Here is a 25,897-nt window from a genome sequence, read left to right as displayed (position 1 = left end):
ACTGAACACTAAAGTACCTTAAATTTAGACAATGGAGCTTATTCTTGTTGGCTAATAGATCAAAAGTGGCATTTTATTTATGATCAGTGTGGAATGGTCTTATATTATTTGTGTCTATGACATTTCTTGCAATGAGAATTAAGAACTTTTTGGAAAAACCTTGCTCAAATCCAGCAAGGCTAACATTTCTTACTATGCAAAGGCTGTGAAAAGCTGAAATGTAATTATACTGGCTATGCAAATATGAGGAAAGAACTAATATTAAGAAAAACTCAGAGTATGCATGTAAAATTGGCAAATGGAGTTGGTTTTTCCCATGGTACTATGAATAAAAAGGCTTTTTTTTTTTTTCAAATCATAGGTCCATAGCAAAATTTCTAGTTTTGTGGTTTATTTTCTCAAATAATAGAAAATGAATTTTCAAGTAAAACTACATGGGGACTTTGGGTGAATGGTTTATTTTTCAGAGGTTCACTTCAGACTGGAGTGCAGGTTGAAAGGGGCAGAATACCTGGTGGATATGACTAAATGAATTTCTACCTAAGCTATTATGCTGCAATAGCTAAAAGGTAATCACTTATTTCCTATAATGGCTTTTCAAATTAAATATAAAACCTAGGCAGAGAAAGTTATTCAGAAAAAAAATCTTGGTATTATAGCGAAAAATTACCAACATTTACTTTTCAATATGATTTTTCTCCCTTCTCAAAATAAAGAGTTGTATCTTCAGGGGAAACTGGACTCCTTCCCAGAATGAAGTTGCAGAAAATCAGTCCCCAGAGGTAATGCTGATGTGGGTACCCTCGTTAGAAACGGATAATGGACCAACTTACAAACTGCCACTTGTAAACAACCTTCTATATGGGCCACAGGTTACACACGTTAAGACATGAAGTAACAACCACCAAGGATGTGTCTGTATCCCTACTTATTCACGGGGCCGATCTCTTGGGGACTGTGGTTCGAATCCAGCCTTGGCAGGGAAGTCCCCGAAGCTCTTAACTCCAATGAACCTGCAAGAAGTGGAGATGTCACTCAAGCGGTAGAGTGAAAAAGCTTAAGGAAGTCAGTGGAGACCTGAGTTCAAGTCGCAGTACCGGCACAAAACAACAAAACCCCACCTATATGACAAACAAAAATACCACCGTGTGCAGCGACTTTGCCATCTGATTGTCTAACGTGCAATTTAGTTGAAAATACATGTAATAGGTTAGGCACCACGGCCCGGCTCAAACTCGGGTCCTCCGGCTCGGCGGGCAGGCTCGGCCCCGCCCCCTTGGGGGGCGTGTCTCGACCCCGCCCTCTTAGGGGCGTGGCCACACGCCTTCGCTGCCCGCTTCCAACATGGCGCCCAGGGAGGCGGGTCCCCGCTGGTCGGTTCCCGGGGTTCCGGCGCCGCGCGTTTTGGTTCCGGAGTAACAGTGTGCCGCCGCCGCCACCTTCCTCCTCCTCCTCCTCACGCCGCTCTTACCGGCTCGGGGGCTCGCGTTCCGGGTGGGCAGCCCTGAGTCGGTCCGCCCCGCGCCCTCCGGCTCCAGGTGGGGCGGAGCGGGGACTCCGTTTCCCACCCCCGACCCCTGCTGCCGTGGTCGCGTCGGCCTTCCCGGGAGCGGGGCGGCCCGGGACCCCTTCCGGTCGGCGAGCCCCTGAGGAGGGCCGGACACCTGCTGCCGCGCCTCCGCTCGCGCCCGGCGGGCCTGCGGAGCGCCGCTCGCCCCCGGCCTCCGCGGGTTCCCCTGAGGTGTCGGCTCCGGGCCCGCCCGCCCCCCGTGGAGCCCGTCGTGAGCAGGGCCCCGTGGGTGCCCCCCCCCCCCGCCTCAGGATGTGAGCTCCTCTCCCCTGGGATGCGGTGGCGGGCCCTCGGCCGCTTCGGTGCCATGGAGAGCCAGGTGCTGGTGATTCGCATCAAGATCCCCAATAGCGGCGCGGTGGACTGGACGGTGCACGCCGGGCCGCAGCTGCTGTTCAGGGACGTGCTGGTGAGTGTCGGAGCTGGCCGCAGGGCGCGTGGGAGCGGGGGCCCTCGAGCGCTGGCGGCCGGGCTGCCGGGGGTGCCGGCAGGGCCGTCTCCCGTCCCGCCTTTCTTCATCTACTGAAACCTGGCGCTGGGTGCCGGGCCCTGGGGGTGACAGATAAGACGCGCCGAGCCCCCGTCCTCAGGAAACCCGCGCGCAGCAGACGAGCATCCGGGGCTCCGGGGCGCCACTGCCCCCGGCTCCCCTCCAGATGTGCTTTTCAACTTCCTCTGACCTGGGCGACCTGCTGGAGAAAGAGACCCGAGACAGCTTCAGCTCGCCATGTGTGAACAGACGTAAACATGTCACTGACGTAGGCAGCGTTTTAACCATCCTGAGGGGAAGAAGAAGGAAAACCGCCACACGTGACCTCTTCTTGGACAACAGCAACCAAGTTTCAGAGACTCTAGAAGGAACCTGCGAATCTTAAGAATTGATCCTTCGGAACACTCAGAAGGGAAGGGAATGTTAGAGTCAGGTGTAACTGTTGGTGTCTTGTTCTTTAGCTCCTGTATTCTTTTTTGCAGGCAGGTACTGCCTGAATTTTTATTTTATTTTATTTTATTTTTTTGTGTGCTAGTATGGGTGTTGAAGTCAGGGCTCTGGTGTTCTTGCATAGGTTTTGTTGGTTTGTTTTCTCAAGGCTGGCATTCTGTCATTGAAGCCACAGGTCTACATCTGGCTTTTTTCTGGGTAAAGAGTCTCTTGAATTTGTCTTCCCAGCCTCTAGAGTAATAGACATGAGCCACTGGTGCCTCCTTCAAACTTCCTTACTCAAATTTCTTACTGTATATTTTTTTCCCTTCATGTTGCAGCCCCCTTACATCTTTGCAGTCCTCATTTGCTGTAGATAGAGTTATGTGGTGCCCATTTTAGGTACAGAATAACATTGGAAGGTTGAAATGCTCATGCCTAGAAGAGATGTTTCTTGTTGCAAGAGATAGATGTACAATGGAGGCCCTTACCTGCAAGATACGAAGGGGGCTGAGTGGCAGCTTTGGAAAATATGTGCATCCTTTTCTCCTTCCTTCCCTTCTTCCTCCCCTCTTTCTTTCTCTCTCTTCTTCCTTCCCACTGTCCCTTCTTCCCTTCTTTCCCTTCCTTCCCTTCTTTTTCTCCCTTCTCTCCCTTCCTCCCTCTTCTTCCTTCCCCCTCCTTCCTTCTTTCCCTCCCTCCCTTCCTTCCCTCCTTCCCTTCCTCTTTCCTTCCCTCCTTCCTTCCTCCCTCCTTCCCTTCCTCTTTCCTTCCTTCTCCCTCTCTCTCCCTCTCTCTCTCTCTCTCTCTCTCTCTCTCTCTCTCTCTCTCTCTCTCTCTCTCTCTCTCTCTCTCTCTCTCTTTCCTTTTCCTTTCTTTCCTTGTGCCAGTACTGGAGCTGGAATACAGGCCTTGTTGCTCTTCCTTGGGTTTTTCACTCAGCACTGGTGAGTACCAGCCACACCTCTACTTCTGGCTTTTGGTTGGGTGATGGGAACTAACCTCTCACAAACTTTTCTGCTTGGGCCGGCTTTGAACTGTGTGCTCTTCAGATCTCAGCCTGCTGAGTATGTAGTTTTATAGAACCACCAGTGTTCAGCTTGTCCTGTGATTTTTGTTTTTGTTGTCTTGGGTTGCTTAATACAAGTTTGGTTTTTTAACTTCATTTTGAAGCTCTAGATGTTAGTGACCATGTAGGCTTTCAGTTCGCCAGGAGTGTGGCGGCTGTTGAGAGCCAGCAGCCTCCAGCCCTGTACATCAAAGTGTTCCTTTTTTCTGCAGTCAGATTTCTTCCTACATTGTCCTCCCTGCCTAGAAGGCCCTCTCATGCATGGTCCTCTAGGGTCATCCTGCCTGGAGCCGTCTGCTTGGTACCCTTTTCCTCCCTCACCACATGCCTGTGAACATCCTGTGTCCTGGGTCCATAGAGCACCTGTCTGCACTTCTGAGTGTTCTACTATTTGCCACTGTGCCCTCTCCTTTATTTCACTACCTTCCACCAGAAGGAAGCAAATTCTGAGTTTGTGTTATATTGAGTGGACACCTCTCTTTTTCCTGCAGCTTTGAGGGCACATGCGAGTAAAAGTATGCTTTTGATTGTGATACTTTGCTTTGGTTTCTCTAGAAGGTGAACTTCTAGAGGGGTTGGAAAGCCTCTTTTTCCCCTTTGCTGCTGTTTGTGGGATCCTGGCACATTTATGTAATGAGGGAGAATAAAAGAAAATGTGTGCTATGGTAGTCTCTTTGAACAAGATGCTATGTTTTGAGTCAAGGCATTTGGGTTTAATTATCAGTCATTCTGGGCACAAGGCAAGTCACTCTACTTCTCTGGGCCTCAGTTTCTTCATTTGCAAAGTAGGGTCTCTGATACCTGCCTCAAGACTTGTGAAGATTATGTGAAGTGTTGAAGATGAATATGATGAGTTTTCTCTTACTTGACATTTGGAACAACCAACAGTATTATTTTTAGTACACAAGGGTGCCTAACAGCACAGGCTTTGGCCCTAGACTTCATTTTGTGCATGTGTGTGTGTTTGTGCGTGCGTGCATGTGTGTGTGTATGTGTGCACTCGTGCACACATACGCCAGTCCTGAGGCTTGAACTCAGGACCTGAGCACTGTCCTTGGGCTTTCTCAAGGCTAGAGCTCTACCACTTGAACTACAGCACCATTTCTAGCTTTTTCTATGTATGTGGTATTGAGGAATTGAACCCCAGTCTTTGTGCATGCTAGGCAAGCACTCTACCACTAGGCCACACTCCTGGCCCTTAGACTAATTGAATTTATTATTTTTTTAAAGTATTTTTTATTGTAATTAATAAAAGGGTTACATGATATTTGCCAGATAGAAGGTGCATTAATTCACATAGACTAATTGAATTTAAACTGAAAGTCTTACCATGTGGACAAATCTTTTTTATTTTTTAATTTCAGTTCCCCCTTCCTCCCCCCTCCCCCCCTTCCTTCCCCCTCCCCCCCCAAAAGGGGGAAGGATTAAATTGGGTGTCTATCTCATGGAGTTCTGAGGACTGCCTGAGCTTGATATGTGGAGGGCACTTGGATCAATCTGACACATGAGAGTTCTCTCTGGAACTGTTGTCACTAGAATGTCAGCAGGGCCTTTGGTTTTCAGCTGCTTTTGGATTTTTTCCTCTTAGTATTGGTTTTGAAGTAGGATTCCACCATGTTAGGCTTTACCTCTTGAGGTAGGCCCCCAGCCTTTTTAAAAAATTGTATCGTATTTTTGAGGCTAGGTCTTGGTAATTTTGTCCAGGCAAGCCTTGAATTTGCTGTCCTTCTTTCTCTTTCCCACATGGCTGGGATTACAGGCGTGTAATTCACCATTCCTGCCTCGTCCTCTGCTGTTGGTTAGTTTCAGATTGTTCTGGCTCTGAGTTAACTGGCCTAAAGGAGGCAGTGCTCCAGTTACCTCACTACCAGAGCTAGACACACCATCTGCACACTTTGCTAGGGTAAGTGCAGCTGGAGCACATCTGTCAGGAAGGTCGGCTGGGAAAGGCTCATGGAAGTGGGGTGCTGTGCAGACTTGCAGGGCTTCTTCAGGGTAAGTTCTTCAAGTGAAATTTCAGGCCATCAAGATCTTGATCTCCTTATCTCTTCATCAAGCTCAGGCTCCGAAAACCCCCAAATCCCAGAGGAATGTCAGGGTCTGACTTTAAAGCTATGCAGTACTTGGAAGATCTTTCCTCTAAGGTGCCTCTCCCACCTTGTTTTCAGAAAGAGGGAGGCCAGAGCTTGGACTGGGGGAAAAACGAGCATGTTTTTGGCAGAACCAATACAAGCTAGAAGTAGGGGTTAAAACTTGCTGAGTCTAGAGTAACTGAATATCTTTGACCTCAGTCACTTTTTTATTTTTTGTGCTGATTCTGGGGCTTGAACTCAGGGCTTGTGTACTGACCCTTAACCTTTTTTGCTCAAAGCTGGTGCTCTGTCACTTGAGCTAGAGTTCCACTTCCAAATTTTGGTGGCTAATTGGAGGTAAGAGTCTCACAAGTTTTCTGAGTAGCTAGGATTAAAGACATGAACAACCGTGCCTGATCCTAGTCACTCTTTACCTAGCAGCTAGGAGACCCTGGAGAATTCATTTGGGCTCTTTGGGGCCAGGAACTGGCTGCAGTGTGAAGGAGGAAGAAGGGTTGCCTGATCCCTGTGGGGATAGACCTTTGGGGTATCTGCTGTATGTGTTTTTCAGCTTTCTGCATTGATCCTCCCCAGAGACATTCCCTACCTCTAAGGAACCAGTCCAGGATTAGGTTGGATTAGAGTGTGGTGGGTGAAAATGTCCAGCCTTCTTCTCTTCTCTTGCTGTCTTGTCCTGAGGCTTCAGCTTTGATTTCCCCCATTTGAAATTTCTGTCTACACTGAGCCTATGCTTTCCATTCCTTATGAATCAAACTATTTGCTGTTAATGCATTTAGTCTGGCTTTTTATCGTTACCAGAAATGTGTTTTATTGTCAGTCTTTATCTTGGCAACCAGAGTAAATCTTCCTGAAATCAAGAGCAAAGTTTTATTTTCCTATAGCTATTTAAGAAGCAAACTAGATGGAGAGGGATAGTGGGAGAAAACAAAGGAGGGGTAAGAATGTTCAACAAGAATTGTATTCATTTCCTTATTTATGTAACTGTAACCCTCTGTAAGTCACCTTTACAATAAACACACACACATACACACACACACACACACACACACACACACACACACACGAAAAAAGAAGCAGGCTATTATAAATGCTCAGTTCCCCCCTCCTGTCAACTCCTTCTGGTACTGGGGCTTGAACTTGAGGTCTTGTACTTGTTTGCTCACTGCTGGTACTCCACCACTTGAACTACATCTCCAGCCTGGCTTTTTGCTGCTTAGTTAGAAATGGAGTTTCATGGGCTTTTCTGCCAAGTTTGGCCTTGAACCTTTACCTTCTAGGTCTTAGACTCCTTAGTAGCTAGGATTACAGGTGTGAGTCAATGGCACATGTCTTAGCTGCTCTGTTTTATTTTCAGCCTATTAGCTGTTTTATTTATTGAAAGGAAGGAGAAGTGACCAAGAAGTGATCACCATTAAAATATATTAATTTAAAGTGACCGACAGGAAAAAAAAAAAAAAGAGCCAGCTAGGGCAGGAAAGTTTGTGACTCTTATCTCCACTTATCTCCCCCCACCCCACATAAACCCTTCAAATCAGCCAATTATGGAGCTATGGCTCAAGTGGTAGAGTGCTAGCCTTGTGCACCAAAGCTTAGGGACAGCACCTGAGCCCTAAGTTCAAGCTTCAGGACCAGCATTAACATGACTTGTTAGTTATTAATTCTGTAGAGCTCCGTTCACAACTCAGGATTGGTTGTCAGAGTGATTTGAACTCCCTGGAAAGTACCCAGTGATAACTTGGACTTAAGAGGGTTAGATTTAGTACTGTCCTTCCTTTTCTCCTTTTCTCTTCTCTAATGGCTGCAAAAGGTCTCCAGTAAATACTATGAAAGGATTGTCCTGCACTAATTGTTGGGTTCTGAATTTAAAGGTGTTATAATGAAGGTAGCTTTGTGATGTTCCAGTGATCAGTGATTTCTTTCATTTAACAGACATTAATAAGGCATTTGCTATGTACTGGACACACTCTTCTAAACCCTTTATAAATATTAACTCACTGGTCCTATGAGGTAGGTAAAGCTGTGATCTTGTTTTCTATATAGGGAGCCTGAAGCAGAGAGGCTCTTTGGTTTTGGGTGAGACTGCTCTAGCAGTCTGGCTGTAGTCTGCGCTCTTCTGCTTTAGACTGGATGCCTGTCACTTTATTGGACTCTCATCTACAGCTCCCTGTCAAGAAATACTTTCTCCCTTTATGTAGAATTTTCTAGTCCTAAAATCTTTGACCAGATACTCCACAAAGTTGATATTTCATTCACCAATAGTAGACTCAAAAGAACTTATCCCTATTTGGCTCTAATCAGCAAGGACTGGCTGAGATAGTGTTCCTTAATCAATTTTATATGTACAAATTTATTTTAGAAAAGGGGGGAAAAACACTGCAGAGTCAAGACTATTATGCAAATTGCCACTGTAGCAGAGCTGAAGAATTGCCTTTCCAGGGAAGTTGCAGATCCCACTCTGCTAAGTGTCCTGCTTCAGAGGGCTGTGGGCTCCCTGTTGAGAAGCACCGGAGCTGTGAGCAGCTTTGTCAGCTGGTTGCATGATGCCAACTGTAGTGAAGTGGCCCGGGGTGGTGGGGGGGGAACCTTGTGGCTGAGCTCCTGAGAGAAGGGAGGTTTGCAGGCCATTCCGGTGGGACTGGACAGGATGGAGAATCACTTTCTAGAACTTAGCTTTGGAGACTATTGCTTGAGTGTTTCAACTTTATAGATTCATTTACACATTGCTATCAGATTATATATATGCTTTTGCTTTTTTGGCAGATTATATTGTTTTATTTCATTTTCATTATGTTTGCCATTGCCTAAGGGTAAAGGTTAAAACTGGGCTCCAGTGGTTCATCCTGTATTCCTTGCTAGTTAGGAGACTGAAATCTGAGGGCTGTGGTTCAGAGCTAGTCCAAGCATGCATCTGAGACTCTTATCTCCAGTTAACTACAGAAAAGCTAGAGGCGAAGCTGTAACTCAAGTGGTAGAGTACCAACCATGAGCAAAGAAACCAAGAAACAGTTACCAGGCCCTGAATTCAAACCCCAGTGCTAGCCTTAATAAAAAAAAGAGTAAAGGTTGAAGCCAGGCTGTAACCCTAGCTACTCAGGAGGCTGAGATCTGAGGATCTCAGTTCAAAGCCAGCCTGGGCACAAAAAAACTGTGAGACTCTTATCTTTAATGAACCAACAGAAAACCAGAAGTGGCACTATGGCTCAAGTGGTAGACAGCTAGTCTTGAGTCAAGACTAGGCCTAGAGTTTAAGCCCCTGATGGACTTAAAAAAACAAAGGTTGATAGGAATAGGTGGTATTAAATGTAACTTTCTAGGCTGTGTCATTGTGCAGATCACCATGTTCCTTGCAGATCAGGAACAACGATGTGTGTGACCATGTACCAGGTTCCAGGCTTATGTTCATTATATTATTTAGATTTTCTGTCATCTTTGATGAAGTCTATTCTGGAGAATAGTTAGATTGAGGCTCAGAGAGGTTAAGTGACTTTAAAAAAAGTGAGTCATATCTCTAATAAGTACAGAGCAGAGATTCAAACCTAGGGTGGTGTGATACTCAAGCCCCTTTTCTTTAACTTGTGGTCTCCCAATCAAGAGACCATTAAAAAATAAATACATAGTGTATAGTTGTATGTGCTGATGGACTGAAGATAAAAGATGGTTGTTAATACAGTCTAATGAAGGTTGCTAAAGACTTTTTTCTTTGGAATTGGGATTTAAAGTTGGGACTTACAGGGGTGAGAATGTGGCAGCTCTAGAACTGGGTATGTTAGGTCTCTTAAACACACTTTCTTCATTAAAAATGAAACAAACAAACAAACAAACAAAAAACAAGGGGATCTGGGAATGTGGCTTAGTGGGAGAGTGCTTGCCTAGCATGCATGAAGCCCTGAGTTCAATTCCTCAGTACCACATATACAGACAAAGCCAGAAGTGGTGTTGTGGCTCAAGTGGCAGAGTGTTAGCCTTGAGCAAAAGAAACGAGAGAGAGAGAGAGAGAGAGAGAGAGAGAGAGAGAGAGAGAGAGAGAGAGAGAGAGAGAGAGAGAGGGGGGGGGGGGGAGGGAGGGAGGGAGGGGAGGGAGGGGGGAGAGAGGGAGAGGGGAGAGAGGGAGGGAGAGGGGGGAAAGAGGAAGGGAAAGGGAGGGAGAGAGGAGAGAGGGAGGGAGAGGGGGGAAAGAGGAAGGGAAAGGGAGGGAGAGAGGAGAAAGAGAGAGAGAGAGAGAGAGAGATATTAGGCTTGCATTTAGCCTTACTAAATCTGTACTTTTATATTCAATTAATTTATTCAACATCAGTAACTGTATTCCCAGTATCAAATACTAACAAATCCAAATGATTTATTAAATTCAAAACAAACTGATTATGAGTTAATGTTTACATGGCTTATGCCAACATTTCAAACATCTTTCCCAGGTTCTCATATTTCCTGTAGGATTTACCATATGTTAGCAATAAGGAAGATGACTTACTGTGTTTCTTTATGCTTTCTTTGTTTAGGATGTGATAGGCCAGGTTCTGCCTGAAGCAACAACTACAGCATTTGAATGTAAGTCTGGCTTATATACTTTCTTGACTATTTCTCTCTGCAGTGATATTTCTCATGGTTTATGGGTTATATTAACTTTATAAACTGACAAAAACAGATTATTTATGATCATCATATGGTATATTTAAATATTTATAAATTAATGCAAGTTTAATGACGATACTGAACTGAGTAATATTTTCTTATTTAATCATATCTTGGATGTACATATTTCTACAATATAGCTTTAATTACCAACATGACCTTTATCTGCTCTTGCTTCTCACTGTAATAATATTGTAGGACAAAATGAACTGTGTGTACTACCTGTAGGCCAATGATTATTAATTAAGATTGTAATCCTTTGCTGCTTTAAAGCATAGTGGAGCTATTATGTGAGTGTTAATGGAATAATTCTGTTTTAGTGGGGCTTGGTGGGACTGCTAGGTGAAGATTGGAGTACCTAATATGTTAAGTCCTTTCTTTCTACATTAACATTGGCTTCTAAACCGGCTTTGACACAAGCCAGGCAGGCAAAGTTCTGGGCTTTGGTTCCAGTCTTTTTTTCTTTTTGGTTTGTCTGGGGGCTTGAGCTCAGGGCCTGGGCACTGCCTGTGAGCCTCTGTACTTAAGACTAGCACTCTACTACTTGAGCCATAGCCCTACTTCCATCTTTTTTGAGGAGTTTATTGGAGACAAGAGACATATGGGAACTTTTCTGCCCAGGCTGGCTTCCAATTGCAATCCTCAGGTCTCAGCTTCCTGAGAAGGTAAGATTACAGTTATGAGCCACCTGGCTTATTGCTATGTTTTAAAGATGAAAACCAAGATTTCCATGTAGAAATACTTGTGTTTCTCCCCCCACCCACCATGTGATAGCATACTTTCTGTATGTCTCTTCTCTCCTGGTAGGGATGGGTCTCACAACATTGCCCAGGTCTTAAACTCCTAGACTCAAAAGAGCCTCCCAAGTGATGGGCCTACAGTCTTGTACTACGATGCCCAGCTCTATACCAGTTAAAGGAAAAAGAATAAAAAATTAAAAGACACAGACAAAGTACCATGAGCCCTTAATCTTTTTGTGCTTGGCTATCATGGACTTTCCATTATAGACTCGAAATCCTAGGCTGGGATGCACATGCTTGGGCAGGGGATGAGTAGGTGATGAACAATTCAGGTCCTAAATTCAATTCCTGTACTATTGTCCTGAGTGGGCAGAGGGTCTGAAGTAGTGTTGTACTTTCTGATTTCCGTGAGAGGTCGAGCTGGGGGAGAGAAGGAGGCCCGGGCGTCCCCCCTCATCTTTGGGGAATGATGGACCCAGCTGTTTTTCCTCCTTTTGTAGGTCTCTTCTTTCTCACAAGGAGAGCACAAGTGAAACAGCTTTTTAAAAAAATTATTTTAGGGGGCCGGGAGTTTGGCTTAGTGGTTAAAGTGCTTGCCTAGCATGCATGAAGACCCGGGTTCGATTCCTCGGTACCCCACATACATAGCAAAAAGCCAGAAGTGGTGCTGAGGCTCAAGTGGTAGAGCTCCAGCCTTGAGAAAGTCCAAGGACAGTGCTCAAGCCCTGAGCTCAAGCCCAGGACTGGCAAAAAAAAAAAAAAAAATTTTTAATAGCTAGTGTTTGGCTGTATAATGCCTAAACAATTAAGGCAGCATAGAAATAAAACAAAAAATAAAAGCCCCCTCTTGTTAACTCTGGTATCATTATCAGCAGTTTCTTCAACATGTTATGTTTTCTTCATATATAAAGCACATTATATACTGCATGTATTTTCCTTGCCCTGACTTTTATTTGCACATAGCATTAATTGGAAAGGGAGGTTTCATTTTGACAGGTTCATGTACACAAATAATGTGTCTTGATTAGACTCATCTCTTCTGTCACAGTCCTGTATCTCTTTATCACTTCTCAAACTAACCTCAACAGGCCCCACTGTTGGATTTCACTTAGATACAGAAAGAATTTTGAACATATTCAGTCTACATCCTGTCCATTTGCTCTCCCCTTCCCACTAGTTGTACATTCCTGTCATTTTTTGAAAAGAATGTTATTCAAAGTAGTTTCACCTTGGTATTTTTCACAGTCCTCTACACTACTTTTAATCATGTAGACTACTCACACTCTAGCTTTCTACATTCCTGTTGCCTGTTACTCAACAGCTTTCTATCTTCACAGATTTTCTGCTTACTAGCATTTATTAGACTTCTTTCTCCCACAATGGTGTACACACATCAACTTCATTCTCTTGCATATGTAATACTTCATTTTATGGCTATTATTTACTTTTTTAATATGTGGAGGAACCAACTTTTTGTATTAGAAAAATATTGTCCAAGTTTTATTTGTTTTATCTTAGAGGGCAGATTCCTAGGGGTTGGAATTACTGAGACAATTGTTCATGCTTTATATTCAGTGCTGTCACTGTGTTTTTGCTCCAAGGATAGAACTACTTTATACTACCCTAGACACATCAAGTTCTCAATATCCAAACCAATTCTCTTAGCGTTAGCAAACTTTTTAGTTACTGTCAGATAGATGAAAAAAAATTATGTTATTGTTTTATGTTCCTTTAATATCTATGAACTATTTTTTGTTGACTTTGTCCAATTTTCTATTAGTTATTTGTCTTTTTCTAATTGATTTAAGTGCTTTCCAAAAACAGAACATTGGCTCTTTGTCCTGTTTATACCCTCCCACCCCCACCCCAGTCCTGGGGTTTGAACTGTGGCCTGGGTGCTATCCTTGAGCTCTTTAGCACAAGGCTACCGCCCTACCCCTTGAGCCACAGCACCACTTCTGGTTTTCTAGTGGTTAATTGGAGTTGAGAGTCTCATGGACTTTAGTACCTGGGCTGGCTTTGAACAGCAAACCTCAGATCGCAGTCTCCTGAGTAGCAAGGGTTACAGATGTGAGCCACAACACCTGGCTGGCTCTTTGTCTTATATGGTATACATATTATTTAGTTGTATTCTCCTCAGTTTATTTCGGTGTTTTATTATCTTTTTTCCCTCATAGAGTTTAAAAGTTTTTATATAGGCAAACTCCTTATATTTTTCTTTATGAATTCTTGTTTTGTCATATTTGAAAAAGATCTTTTGGCTGGGTGCAGGTGGCTTACACGTATAATTCTAACTACTGAAGAGACTGAGATGTGAGTATTGTGATTTGAAGCCAGGCTGGGCAGGAAAGTCAGTGAGATTCTTACCTCTAATTAACAACCAAAAGTAAAGCTAAAAGTAAAGCTGTGGCTCAAGTGCTGGAGTACTAGCCTTGAGTAAATAAGCTCAGGGACAGTGCTCAGCCTCTTGAGTTCAAGCCCCATGACCAGCATACTCCACACACACACACACACACACACACACACACACACACACACACACACACACACACACACACACACACACACACACGCGCACGCGCGCACACACACACACACGGTCTTCTACCTTCCTAGATTTGGGAAAAACAAACAAAAACCCCAATTCATTGTGTGTTCCTTTTCCTTTTATATAAAAATACACATATTGGTTATGTTGTTAATAAATATATTTGTAAGTATCATAGTTTTTTCCTAAAATTTTTACTAGGAAATGCATGTATTTTACTGGAAATATCAGAAGGATTTTTTTGTTGTTGTTGTTTGTATCATTCTCAGTTTATTTGATGAATGCAGTCAGGTGGGGATCCAACTTTGTTTCTCAGGCAGATGTAGAGTTGACTCCATGCCAGTTATCGAATAATTTGTCATTTCCCAGATGTGAGAATATTTGAGATGAGGCCAAATTCCATAGCCATAAAAAAAAAAAGCCCTGTATGTTGGCATGTGGGGGCCCCATGTATGCTGTGAGGCCAGACTTTCACAGTTTCTTAACAGATTAATGAATACAGCCACACATCTGGTGATAAAATCAACCATGCCCCATGAATGACTTGTGGTGTTAGACAGTAAAATCTCACTGCAACTTGAATGATGCATTTAAGTCTACGTAGACAGGTGCTGACTTAAACTTTTCTGTGACAGTAGGATTTCAGTATTCACATTTTTCAGGTTTTGTTAGTTGTGGTGCTTGAAGAGTACTAGCCCTTTAGCTAGTATTCTACCACTTAAAGCCACAGCTCCACTTCCAATTTTCTGCTGGTTAATTGGAGAAAAGTGTCACACATCTTTTCCTGCCTGGGCTGTCTTTGAATTGTGATCTTTGCTTCCTGAGTGTCTAGGATTAAAGGCATGAGCCACCAGTGTCCTTTCTTATTGAATCCTTTTAGTTGTTACAAGTTTTTGGAAGCTAATTTTTTCATTTGGAATATTAATCTTTATTTTTTGTGCCACTTCCAGCTTTTTCTATGTATGTGGTACCAAGGAATCAAACCCTAGTCTTTGTGCATGCTAGGCAAGCACTCTTAACTACTAGGCCAAACTCCCAGTTCCTGAATATTAATCTTTAAATCAACACATCGTATCTTCTCTCTTCCCCTGTCCCCCTCAGTACTGGAGTTTGAACTCCTATCCTTCTGCTTGCTTGTTGAGTTCTAACTACTGAGTCTTGCTTCCAGCCTTTATTTTCTCCTGGTATTTTCCTGATAGGGTTTCACTTTCTGCTTCAGTGCTTGTATGGGCATTTTTCACCTACGTTGTTACCAGGTAGCTGGAATAATAGGAATGTGTCATCATGTCCATCTTCTTATTGAGAAGTGGTCTCTTTTTCTGTCTAGGCTTGCCTGGAACTTCCATTCCTCACAATCTCAGCCACTCAAGTAGCTAGGATTATAGATAAGCCACTGGTACCTGACTATCATCATATCTTCTTTGAAAATTGAGCATAAATTCCCTTTTCAGAGAAAATTGCAATGGCTTAAGATTTAAGTTTTTAGAGTTTAGTATTGGAATGATGCTTATAGCAGAAACTCAATGTCTAACTAGCAGGGCCAAGTTCAGTAGCAGTAGTTTGGTGTAAGTCAAGTCCTAAGATATTTGGAAAAAATGAGCTTCATTTTCTTGAACTGTTGAATATGTAACTTGATGATTAGATTGTAATTCACAGTAAATCTATATTTAATCTAAAAAATTAACATATAGCAGTTAATTATGAGCTGGGTGCTTCAAATCCTAGCTAATTAGAGGGCTGAAATGTGGGGATCTCAGTTCCAAGCCAGCATGGGCAGAAAAATCTGTGGGATTCTTATATCCAATGAATCAGCAAACATCCCAGAACTAGAAGTGTAGCTCAAATAATAGTGCGGGGAACAGAAAAAGCTGAGCAAGTTGAGGCCTAAGTGCTGGTGGTGTATCTGTATGTGCACACACAATCCTGGGATATGAAGCAGTCTGAACAGAAATACTATTTATTGAAATTCTGATCTGAGTGTCATTGGTGTAAAAAATCTAAACTGTTTAGTCTTACGAGTAATTTCTTATTAATAGTCCTGCTAATTTGTATAACAATCAAGAGCTCTTTAATGAAGTAGTAGACTAGTTTCTGGAGGTCAGAGGACAGTGCTGCTCATTTTTGAATCCCTAGAAGTCCTGTCACAGTCCTTGGCACCTAATAGACTCTGTGTGTTTCTGGAATGCATGGATGGCTGAAGAAATGAAGTTCTACAAACTAGCCTTCTATATATCCTATTCATTAACAATCTCAGTCGGCTCTATCTTAAGAGTAGATCTAGCATAGGATGACTTCCCCCAATTTCGGCTTGGCGAGGTGTGCTGGTGGGACACACCAGGAGGATTATTTGAATCCAGGAGCTTAAAGCCAGTCTGGGCAACACAGACTCCTCTTAAAAACAAAAACAAAAACAACAAAAAGCCCCCAAAAGGACAAAACCCAAAACATTGTTGGATGCCTGTGGCTCATGCCTGTAATTCTTGCTACTCAGAAGGCTGAGATTTAAGGACTGCAATTCAAAGCTGATATGGGCTAAAAAATCCTTAGACTCTGCTCTCCGATTAACTAGCAAAAAAGCTAGAAATGGAGATTTGGTTTGGGTTGAAGATTGCCATTCTTGAGTGAAAAAGCCAAGGAAGAGTGGCAGGCCCCAAGTCCAATCCCCAGTACCGGCACAGAAACAAAACAAAACGAAACAAAACAAAATTTCTTGTCTTCCTAACTCCTTACCCTTTTCTACCTTTGTCTTTGGTAAAGAGTCTTTCCACAGAGCAGCCATGGTAATCTTAAATATTAAATGGGATCAAGACACTTAAAGCCCCAGTGACTTCCATTTCACTCAGAATTAAAAGCCAAGTCCTTCACATGCCTCGATCTCTTATGATTTCAAATCTACCCCAACCCTAGCCCACAGTTACTTCTATGAGTCTGTCTATGTATTTCCCTATCTCTTGTTTTGTTTTACTATTTTGGCTTCCTCTTGATTTTTGGAACAGGCTAGCATTGTTATTTACTAATTAGCTCTTCCTTTGCTCAAAATATTCTTTCCCAGAGACCTGCATGGCCCATTGTCTAACCTCCTTCATTCAGTGTAAGCTCTGTGAGCAGCTTCAGTCAGTGTTTTTCTTTTCACTGTGACTATTACCTGTCACACAGTAGGCACTTTTCCTCTTTTTTTTTTTTTTTTTTTTTTTTTTTTTGCCAGTCCTGGGCTTTAGCTCAGGGCCTGAGCACTGTCCTTGGACTTTCCCAAGGCTAGAGCTCTACCACTTGAGCCTCGGCACCACTTCCGGTTTTTTTCTATGTATGTGGTACCAAGGAATTGAACCTGGGTCTTCGTGCATGCTAGGCAAGCACTCTACCACTAGGCCAAACTCCCGGCCCAGCAGGCACTTTTATCAGTAGTGAAAAACAAAACAAAAAAAAAAATAAAGAAACAAGGATATATTCAGAAAGAAGAGGGCTTGGAGCTGTGAGACAACTCAGGGAAATAAAGGTGCGGCTATAGAACCCGTTCCACCCAGATCAGCAGAATCCCCCAGAGGAGTCTCTAAACTTGACATTCTTTTGTAATTTCCTGTTTATACCTTTCTAAGCTCTACATTTAAGTTTTCATTTCTTTCCTTTTGCCTGGATAAAATGCCTTTTCTGTAGTTCTAATTGATTTCCACCTGGCACAGAAGGAGTGTGACAAATGACATATAATATATTGCCTTCAGTTTATGTTGCTTGATGTAGGAGAAGATTGCTTTTCTCCAAAGTCATTGGGAGTGTCTGCCATGCTTTGGGTGCTTTTTGCTGAGGGCTTCCCAGCGCCTGCTGTGGTATGGTGGGCTGTTGTGACCACCCCCACTTGAGGCTGCCATTCCTTTGTCGGACCTTTCTGTTCCTCTTCTAGGTTTGTCTTTTCGATTGCATGTTGCTTCAAATAAAACTGCTCACAACATATGGCCTGTTATGATTCTCTTTTCCCAAACTCTGCCATTTTGTATATTTGTGACACACTGCAGATTTTGTGAAGATTGCTTCATAATATTTGTTTACCATCTGCTGCACTCTATTTGGTGTCTTGCTAGGATTTTTTCCTCCATTTTAAGTGACATTAACAAAATCCTGCCAGTACATAGACTTTCTGGTTCTACTTTTGCTTCCCTAATGTGCTGGAAAATCATATTATGGTGCTTCAGGCAACTAGAGAAGCCTGGAGTTCTCATTGCGAACCATTGTGTCAGATCTAGCCCCCACTCTTCTTGGTTATATCCAGTAATGCTTTTTTGGTCAGATGGCAAAGAACTTCATGTATAAGTCAGAAAGTTCAAGTTATTTTTCTACTTTCTGCTTAGTACTGTTACTTTCTGGTGTTCTTCACTGACATAGTCATGTCTTTGAAAGTCTTTGGGCCAATTTAGGAAGTTTTAAGGATTTATTGTTTCAGCTAGTGTAATTGTTTTAGTAGCTAACCCAGTTTGCAAGGTGAATAACAGTGTTTGCTGATGGACTGTTTGTATTTGTCTTTTTGTTTACCAAGATATTTTAGGATCCTGGCACACTAAATTGCTTGGCATATGTTGTTTCTTCACTCTTCCTCATTTCTCATTCCTGTCACTTGCCTTTCTCAAGCTAAATACAGAGGTGAATAGTTTGGGCTTGGGCTGCTATCAGGTGGTCAGAGGCAGGTTAGATTTTGCTTTATTGATCAGAACCCCTAAGTCTTCTCATAGGTTGGTATTTTTTTTCCAACCTATCCTTCTCTTTGACAAGAGCAGGAATTTTATTCTTTATTAAAAGCAACAGATATTAAAGTGTGAAAGGCAGCCCCCCAGGAGAACCAAGACCTACCTAAAATTGGGTCTTCTATTAATCTCTAAGAGCTGCTAGTTTCCATGTCAAGCAAGCCAGGTTTTATCTCCAAGCTTTATTGGAATGCTTCTTTCATCTTTTGACAAATCTTGTCTTAGAGCCAACCTGTTATGGGCCAGTGCCAGCACTTGACCACTAGGTCACAACCAAAGCTTTTCTGTTTGTTTGTAGCAGTGTTTTGGTATGGTTTCATGGCTGCTTTTTTCTGGAACTGCTTTGCAAGGAATAACTGCCTCCTCTGAAAAAGATCCTTAAAGAGATTTCACAGAAGCCTAGAATTCTGGAAAAATTTGTTGTTTCCTTAGTTACTTAAGGGTGGCTCTCAGAACTAACTTCCTCAGTGTGTGTGTGTGTATGTGTGTCTCTCTGTCTGTCTGTCTGTCTGTCTGTGTCTGTGTCTCTCTCTCTCTTTCTCTTTCTCTGTCTCTCCCTTTTTCTATCTCATTCTCTCCCTGTTTCCTTTTCTCCCTTACTTCTTCCCCTTCTCATGTCTTGATAGTTATGAAGTATATGCCTTCCCTTTAGTATTATAGAAAGACTTTTTTTCTCACTTTACTGATCCCTAAGCTTCTCCCCATCCATGCCAGTGGTTCCTTATTGAGCTAGTGTGTTTAATGAAATTTGAACAGAAGTATCAACTGCTTAGCCAGCTCTGGTGCAGAAATGAGATCTACAAAAACAGCTACTCTGTCCAGGCTGGAACAGAATTTAAAGCAAAAATACAAAGCATTTTCATATGTAGTAGTATATAACATTATTTTGTACTGTTTTCTTCTTTTTTCTTTGTCTCCTGTCTTGAGAAAACTTTCATCTTAACCTTGCATTTGTTAGTTTCTAGAACCTTCATAGGAAATCCTTTCATCTGTTTTTATAACCAGAATGGCCCTGGAGGAGTGAGCCAGGATCCTGCAGGATCCAGAAATGAATGCTTTGGGACGACAGCCTGTGGGCTTGGTCATTGATTGGGGTCTGAGGAGTACTGTTTTTCTCATGTTTTCAGATTGCTATTGGTTATTGAGGGGGAAAAAGTAGTATAGCTTTTTGCCTGGCCTCAGGCCAGTTGAGAGAAGAAAAGAGCATAAACTGCCTCCTGGGGTCACCATGGCCTGGTCACCAAGCAAGGGGACATTTTCAGAACTGGACGGGAGAGCAGGCCTGCAGATGTGTGGTAGAGGGGTGTGTGTGTTGACTGACTCTCCTTGTATTTCCTGAGCATCTCATGCCTGTATATTTCTTCTGGAGAATACTTCATTCACTGGGCTGAGATCAGCATATTGTCAGCACTTGATCAGATCAGCAATTATGTGCTGAAGAGTACACAGAAAAGCCAGGCTAGGAGGCTCACGCCTGTAATCCTAGCTACTTCAGAGGCTGAGATCCGAGGATCAAAGCCAGCCCAGGCACTACAAAGCCAAGAGACTCTCATCTCCAATTAACCTCTAAAAAACGGGAAGTGGGGCTTGGCTCAAGGATAGGGTGGTAGCCTACTGCCCTACCCTTGAACTAAAGAGCTCAAGAACCTCTCCCCCCTTAAGAAAGAGTACACAACAAATAAATACTGATGATTAGTGATTGCTTCAAATGGAGATAGTCTGGCCCTTTCCAAGGTTTTTGTTTCGTCTCTGCCCACAGTTGGCTTTAAGAACTTCTAAGATGTTTTTGGTATTTATCTTTCGACTGGTTGTTTAGAGTCTGTCACATAAACTGTCAAATACTGATACTCTTGACAAATCTTTATCTTTAGAGGGATGAAGCAGTAAACTACATAAGTAGAAATAGTCAGAAGTTATTTTGACTCCAGACTAGTAGTTAGTGTGGGTGAGTTATTAGGCCAACAATTCCATGTGGGTTAAAAAAGGGATCTGATATTTTCATGTGGTCTATCTTCAGTTTCTTAAAGCAGTTTTGGAAGAGATTTTTTTCAACTACTTAGATTGAAGAGGCATTGAAATAAGCACATTGTTTCTGGATGTGGCTTTCTTTGTGACACTCAAATCTGATTGTAAAGCCTTTTTAATCTGGTCCTAAGACTGTAAAGGTATTCTAAAATAGTATGAATAACGGTTTTAATAAAAAGGAACTGTTTGGAAAGAGATTGCTAATATGATGGTAGATGGGGAGACTCCTGGTAGAGTTGCTTTTCAAGGTAACAGTGCACTAGGCCCTAGAATCTTTTTCATTGTTGTTGGTCATGGGGCTTGAACTCTGGGCTTGGGTGCTGTCTCTGAGCTCTTTTGCTCAAGGCTGACACTTTACCATATTGAGCCACAGCTCCACTTCCAGTTTTCTGGTGGTTCATTGGAGATAAGAGTCTCATGGACTTTTTTTTTTTTTTTGGCTCAGGCAAAACAAACAAACTGTGGTCGTCATATCGCAGCCTCCTGAATAGCTAGGATTTAGGTGTGAGCCACAGGCACCTGCTGGCCCTAGGGTCTTCTGTCAAGACTTCTGAGTCTGTAAAATTATTACTTAGAATCATGATCATGACCATGATGATGGTGTCTACATCATAGGATTGTAGGTGATTCTTAAGGCATTCTTACATATAAAGCACAAATCACAAGCACACCAATTAGCCACTATCATCATGTTGCACTGATATACATTGCTTGGGAAAGAGGAAAAGTATAGAAATAAAGGGAGGTTAGGTAGGGTTCTGACTGAGAGATCAAACAGTACTGAAGCCAAGTCATTAAAAGACATACTTTATCTCTGACTTCTGGGGAAGAGGAGGTTTAGGGCAGCCAAATAATCTTGGTCCTCTTGTCTGGTAAGAGATAAATTCAGACAAGATATAAAGATAGAAAAATTTATTAGGCAGGAAATAACAGAGCATGTGATATAGGCATGCTACAAGAAGATGGCAGGTCAGCCTATGTCTGCCATATTGGGTTCTGTCATAGCTACCTTCTTCATTACAGAGGTTAGCCTTATTAAATAGCAAGAAGTTGGTAGGTTATATATGATTGTTGTGGCTCCTTTCTGTTTGAGGTTGTGAAGCCAGAGATTTTGTATTGTCCTTATTTCCTCATTATTTTGTCTTTCTTACCTCCTTATTTTGTAGATCCCTTTCCCCATTTCATTGTGAAGTAGGTTTTGTTTTTTTCAGCTTATCCTGTAAGCTGTATAGTCCAACCAAAAAGCTGGAAGTGGAGCTGTGGCTCAAGTGGTAGAGCACTTGCCTAGAGTATAAATGCTTAGACCCTAGTTCCAGTCCCAGGATTGGTACAAGAAACAAAGCAAAACAATAGTAATCCCAATAGACTCCCAAAAATAGGGTGTTGAGGGTTTAGATATAAAGTTGTGAAAAAAAAACAGTTGTATTAAGTTCATGTACAGTCTGTTTTTTGTATATAAAAAATGCAGATCTTGCAGAGCTCAATGGTTCACGCCTATAATCCTAGCTACTCAAGATGCTAAGATCGGAGGATTGAGGTTCAAAGCCAGCCCAGGAACTAAAGACCTTGAGTCTCTTATCTCCAACTAATGACTAGAAAAGGGGAAGTGTGGGGCTGTGGCTTCATGGGTAGGGCAGTAGCCTTGAGCTGAAAAGCTGGGACAGCACCCAGGCCCAGAGTTCAAGCTCCATGACCCACAAAAAAAAAAAAAAAAGAAAGAAAATTGTATATCTCACCACTGTGTTATATTTCTTTTAAAAACAGACGAAGATGAAGATGGGGATAGAATTACAGTAAGAAGTGATGAAGAAATGAAGGCTATGCTGTCATATGTAAGTACTTACAAATGAGGACTATTATCAGATGGTAATGTAATTGAGGATGCTGTTTCTTGGGCACTGGTAAGATATGTAAGTAAATCACACTTGCTATACCATTTCTGTATGAAACAGATAAGGTTTTCAAAAATTCTTTATGTGAAAGTTAAGGGCATTCTTTTCAAAAGAGACTTACTGATCATATCATGAACATTAAGAATAATGCATCTTAATGACTTTTGCATTAGGTATGGTGCAGACTAAATGGACTATCAATTTCCTGTATTTTTTATGCAGTACTTAAAGTAACGGCTCATTAAAAATGAACCCCTGGGCTCTAAAAAATTTTTCAAAATCTACTTTTGACTGGAGATCTCTTTCACCCTTCCAGACTATAGCAATAATGTAGCTGCAGGCATAATATGGATACAGGATTTAAAGATGTACTGTTATTTTATGCACTGTCGGTCCTCAAGCCCACACCCTGAATGAACAACAGGGTTACTTCCTGAATCAAAGTGATTTGAATATATCCTGGAACTTTCTTTTGTATTTCAAATTTCAGTGAAAATTTGCATTAATGTTTGTGTGGAACTGAAGTAAAAAAGAAAAGATAAATTTTTGAAGGTTTAATATTTCTTGAAAAATTAATGGAAATGAAGAGACACAGCTTGCCTAAACCCAGATTTGAGCTTTCCTTTCAAGTTTTATTTTATAAAATATTTTGTAATCTGTTAACAAAACCTTTTCTGGTGGTCTGGTAGAAAGAGCATTGGAACAGAAGTAGGAGGCCTTGTCTTCGCTCTGGTTTCCTGGCCTTAGGCAAATCACTTAACCTTTCAAGTCTGAAGTTCCCTCATCTATCAATTGTGGGTAATAATACTTGTCCTTTCTGGGCACAGGGTCATTGTAATGATCAAATAGGATAATAGATGAGAAAGCCCTCTCTGAAAAGTTAAAAGTCCTATTCATATGCAAAGTGATACTTTGGTAAAAATGTTGGAATGGGATGTTGCTTTTCCTGGAGATTGGAATTGTAGTCTACCATTAGGTTGTATGTTTTTGATTGACTTCAGCTTCAAACAGGACCTTGTTTCATTGTAATGGAAACTGTAAACTATCTGTGTGGGTTTCCGCCAATAGTTTTAATTTAGGGTAGGAGGAAAGAGAACAAGAAGGATGGCATGATTAACAGAGCGTTGTATTCCAACCAACACAGAGTAGGAAAAGTCAATTTCCCATTGACTTTCCATTAACTGATGTGGGAGTCTTTGTGCACTGAGAATTTAGAGCTGAGCTCATCAGTACTTGAAAGGCACAGTAGGATTGTCTTTGGAAAGGTCTAGCACTAGTATTGATGGATTGGCTAGCCCTCTTGAGAATGGGCCATGCTTATATTTAGAGAACATACACACAGATGGGTTCTAGTGTTGTCATGTAAGTCCATGGCAGAGATTTGACAGCAGTATAATTTCATGTGTGGTCAGCAAGCGTACCCACACATAAAAGACGTGCACTTTTTCAGAAGATCTTACAGTGTGCTTTTGGAACAACAGTACCGAATATGAACATACTGATGATAGTAACCACTTCCATTTCTGAGTATGTGCTGTGTACACTAATGCTTGAGGTATTTCTTTTCCTTCATGGCTTTAATATCCACTACAAGGTATTTATTTATTTTGCCAGCCCTGTGCTTGAACTCAGGACCTAGGCACTGTCCCTTAGTTTCTTTTGTTCAAGGCTAGCACTCCACCACTTAAGTTACGTGCCACTTCTGGCTTTTTTTTGTTTATGTGATACTGAGGAATTGAACTCAGGACTTCATGCATGCCAGGCAAGCACTCTCTCACTAAGCCACATTCCCAGATCCCCTTGTTTTTTGTTTGTTTTTAAAGAAGAAGGAATGTTTAAGAGATCTGACATCCAGTTCTAGAGCTGGTTTGGAAATACAGAATTTACATTCTGCCTTCCTTACTCTTCCAATGCCTGTGTTCTTTAACTGTTTCCACTCATACCTTTCTCACTTACTTTGCCAATTCCTAACTGCAAACTTTTTATGTTTTTATTATAATTAAATTTGAATGCCTTCCATTCATATAATAGGATATATGTAGCATGTATTACTTATAATTTTGGCTTTTTAAAGTACAATATCTTTTTGTTGTTGTAGAAAATATTAGAGATTTTGTAACCTTACACCAAATGTCTTTAACCTTAAAAGTTCCCCAGATTTCTTCAGAGGCGATTTTTATCTGAAAAGACATCATCTGACTCATGCAATCAAATGTTTAGATTTCATGTGTGAATCAGGTTTTTATTCTTAGATTGGAGGATAGACATATGCAGGACAACTTTTAATTGTGTTATATAGACACATTGAGAAAATAAGTAAATTAATAAAGTGTCTATTACCTATATTTATTAACAAAGAAAAATAAAAATAGTAATTTAAAAAGGAAAACAATACTCAGGGCATAATCTCAAAACAGTGATGACCATTTCTGTAAAGTTAGTTTTATGTAAAACCCATGACATTATTATATTTTTTTATTTTGCTGTGGATAAACACTTTTTTTTTTTTTTCGCCAGTCCCTTTGAGCCCAGGGCCTGAGCACAGCTGTTAGGCTTTCTCAAGACTAGCACTCTAACAATTGAACCAGAGCACCACTTTTGGCTTTTTCTATGTATATGGGTGCAGAGGAATTGAACCCAGGTCTTTGTGCATGCTAGGCAAGCACTCTACCACTAGGCCACACTCCCAGCCCTTGCCCCCCCTTTTTTTGTGGATTGACACTGGATTGGTTGATTGGGTGCAGTTTTTTTTTTTTTCCCTCATTAATTCACCATCAAAATTTTATAGGTGGGAACCTGATTTCCCTCTCCTCAGATTTTAACTTAAGATAGAGCTGTGCTTTTCTGGTACTGAGTATTTTTGGCAAGATATTTTATAGTGCCAATGAAACTATCTCTGAGATAGAAGATATTTTAAGTCATTTACAACTTAAATGGATTTCCTTTTTCTCTTTTGTATGCTATCACATACCTTTTGTTTAGTAGGCTCTTAGACATTTAAAAAGTAAAGAGCAGGTCACAAAAAGCACAGCCAAGATTGGTCAATTGTCACTTGATCTGTCTTTGGCTTTTATAGCTGGAAATCCTTTTGGGGCCCAGTTTTGTTGTAGAGAACCAGTGGATCTAATTTTACAATGGATTTTTGGTTGACCTCATGATTGGTGCCTTATTTGCATTGGTATTTATTTTGTTTAGGTTTATTTGACTGAAAAAGTTTTAATTCCAAGATATGATATAATAACTGAGGGAAGATACTGATAGAAGGCTACATTTTTATTATAAAAACTATAAAACAGTTTAGATTTTCACGAGGAACTACATACATTTGAAAGTCACACTGTAAGTGGTTAAAAAGCTTTATATGGACAGGCCAATGTACAAGTAGTTTTACTTTTGATAATTCTTTTCAATTGATTTAGTTAAGAACTAAACCTCCTAGATAAGGCTGAATAGAAATTTAAACATGCAACATTTAAGTTGAAGCTTACAGAATTACTTCTCTCCATGAATGTAAGCATTTTTCTGTTGGCTTTGGGCCAACACAAGTATTAAGTTTTTATCAGTAATTTAAACAGATTTTTGTATTAGACTTGAAAATGTTGCCTTTTTAATTGAAAACTTATCAATTATTTAAATGTCTAGCAGCCTAAGGCTGTTAATTTTATGAGTGCTATAATAA

The 25,897-nt window shown here is 41.5% G+C and overlaps 1 protein-coding gene across 5 annotated transcripts in view; it reads left to right on the top strand.

Annotated features, from left to right (window-relative positions):
• The first annotated feature begins 1,403 nt into the window (after nucleotides 1–1,403).
• Map2k5 (mitogen-activated protein kinase kinase 5) overlaps nucleotides 1,404–25,897 on the top strand; it is a 255,818-nt gene continuing 231,324 nt past the window's right edge. For 2 of the 5 annotated variants that reach the window (XM_090358124.1, XM_090358122.1), the window contains exons 1-3: nucleotides 1,405–1,979; nucleotides 10,148–10,196; nucleotides 22,091–22,158. In XM_090358124.1, coding sequence (XP_090214250.1) covers nucleotides 1,845–1,979; nucleotides 10,148–10,196; nucleotides 22,091–22,158 — 252 coding nt within the window. In that variant the 5' untranslated portion in view covers nucleotides 1,405–1,844. Of the gene's footprint in view, nucleotides 1,980–10,147; nucleotides 10,197–22,090; nucleotides 22,159–25,897 lie in introns of all 5 variants that reach the window. The other 3 variants (XM_090358127.1, XM_090358126.1, XM_090358123.1) reach the window with 3 other exon arrangements.

Source organism: Megascapheus bottae, chromosome 25 (assembly GCF_031878675.1).
Source record: "Megascapheus bottae isolate mThoBot1 chromosome 25, mThoBot2.hap1, whole genome shotgun sequence".
NCBI lineage: Eukaryota > Metazoa > Chordata > Mammalia > Rodentia > Geomyidae > Megascapheus > Megascapheus bottae.
Note: the sequence above shows the minus strand (reverse complement) of the source record. Positions and strands in the feature narration are given on the sequence as shown.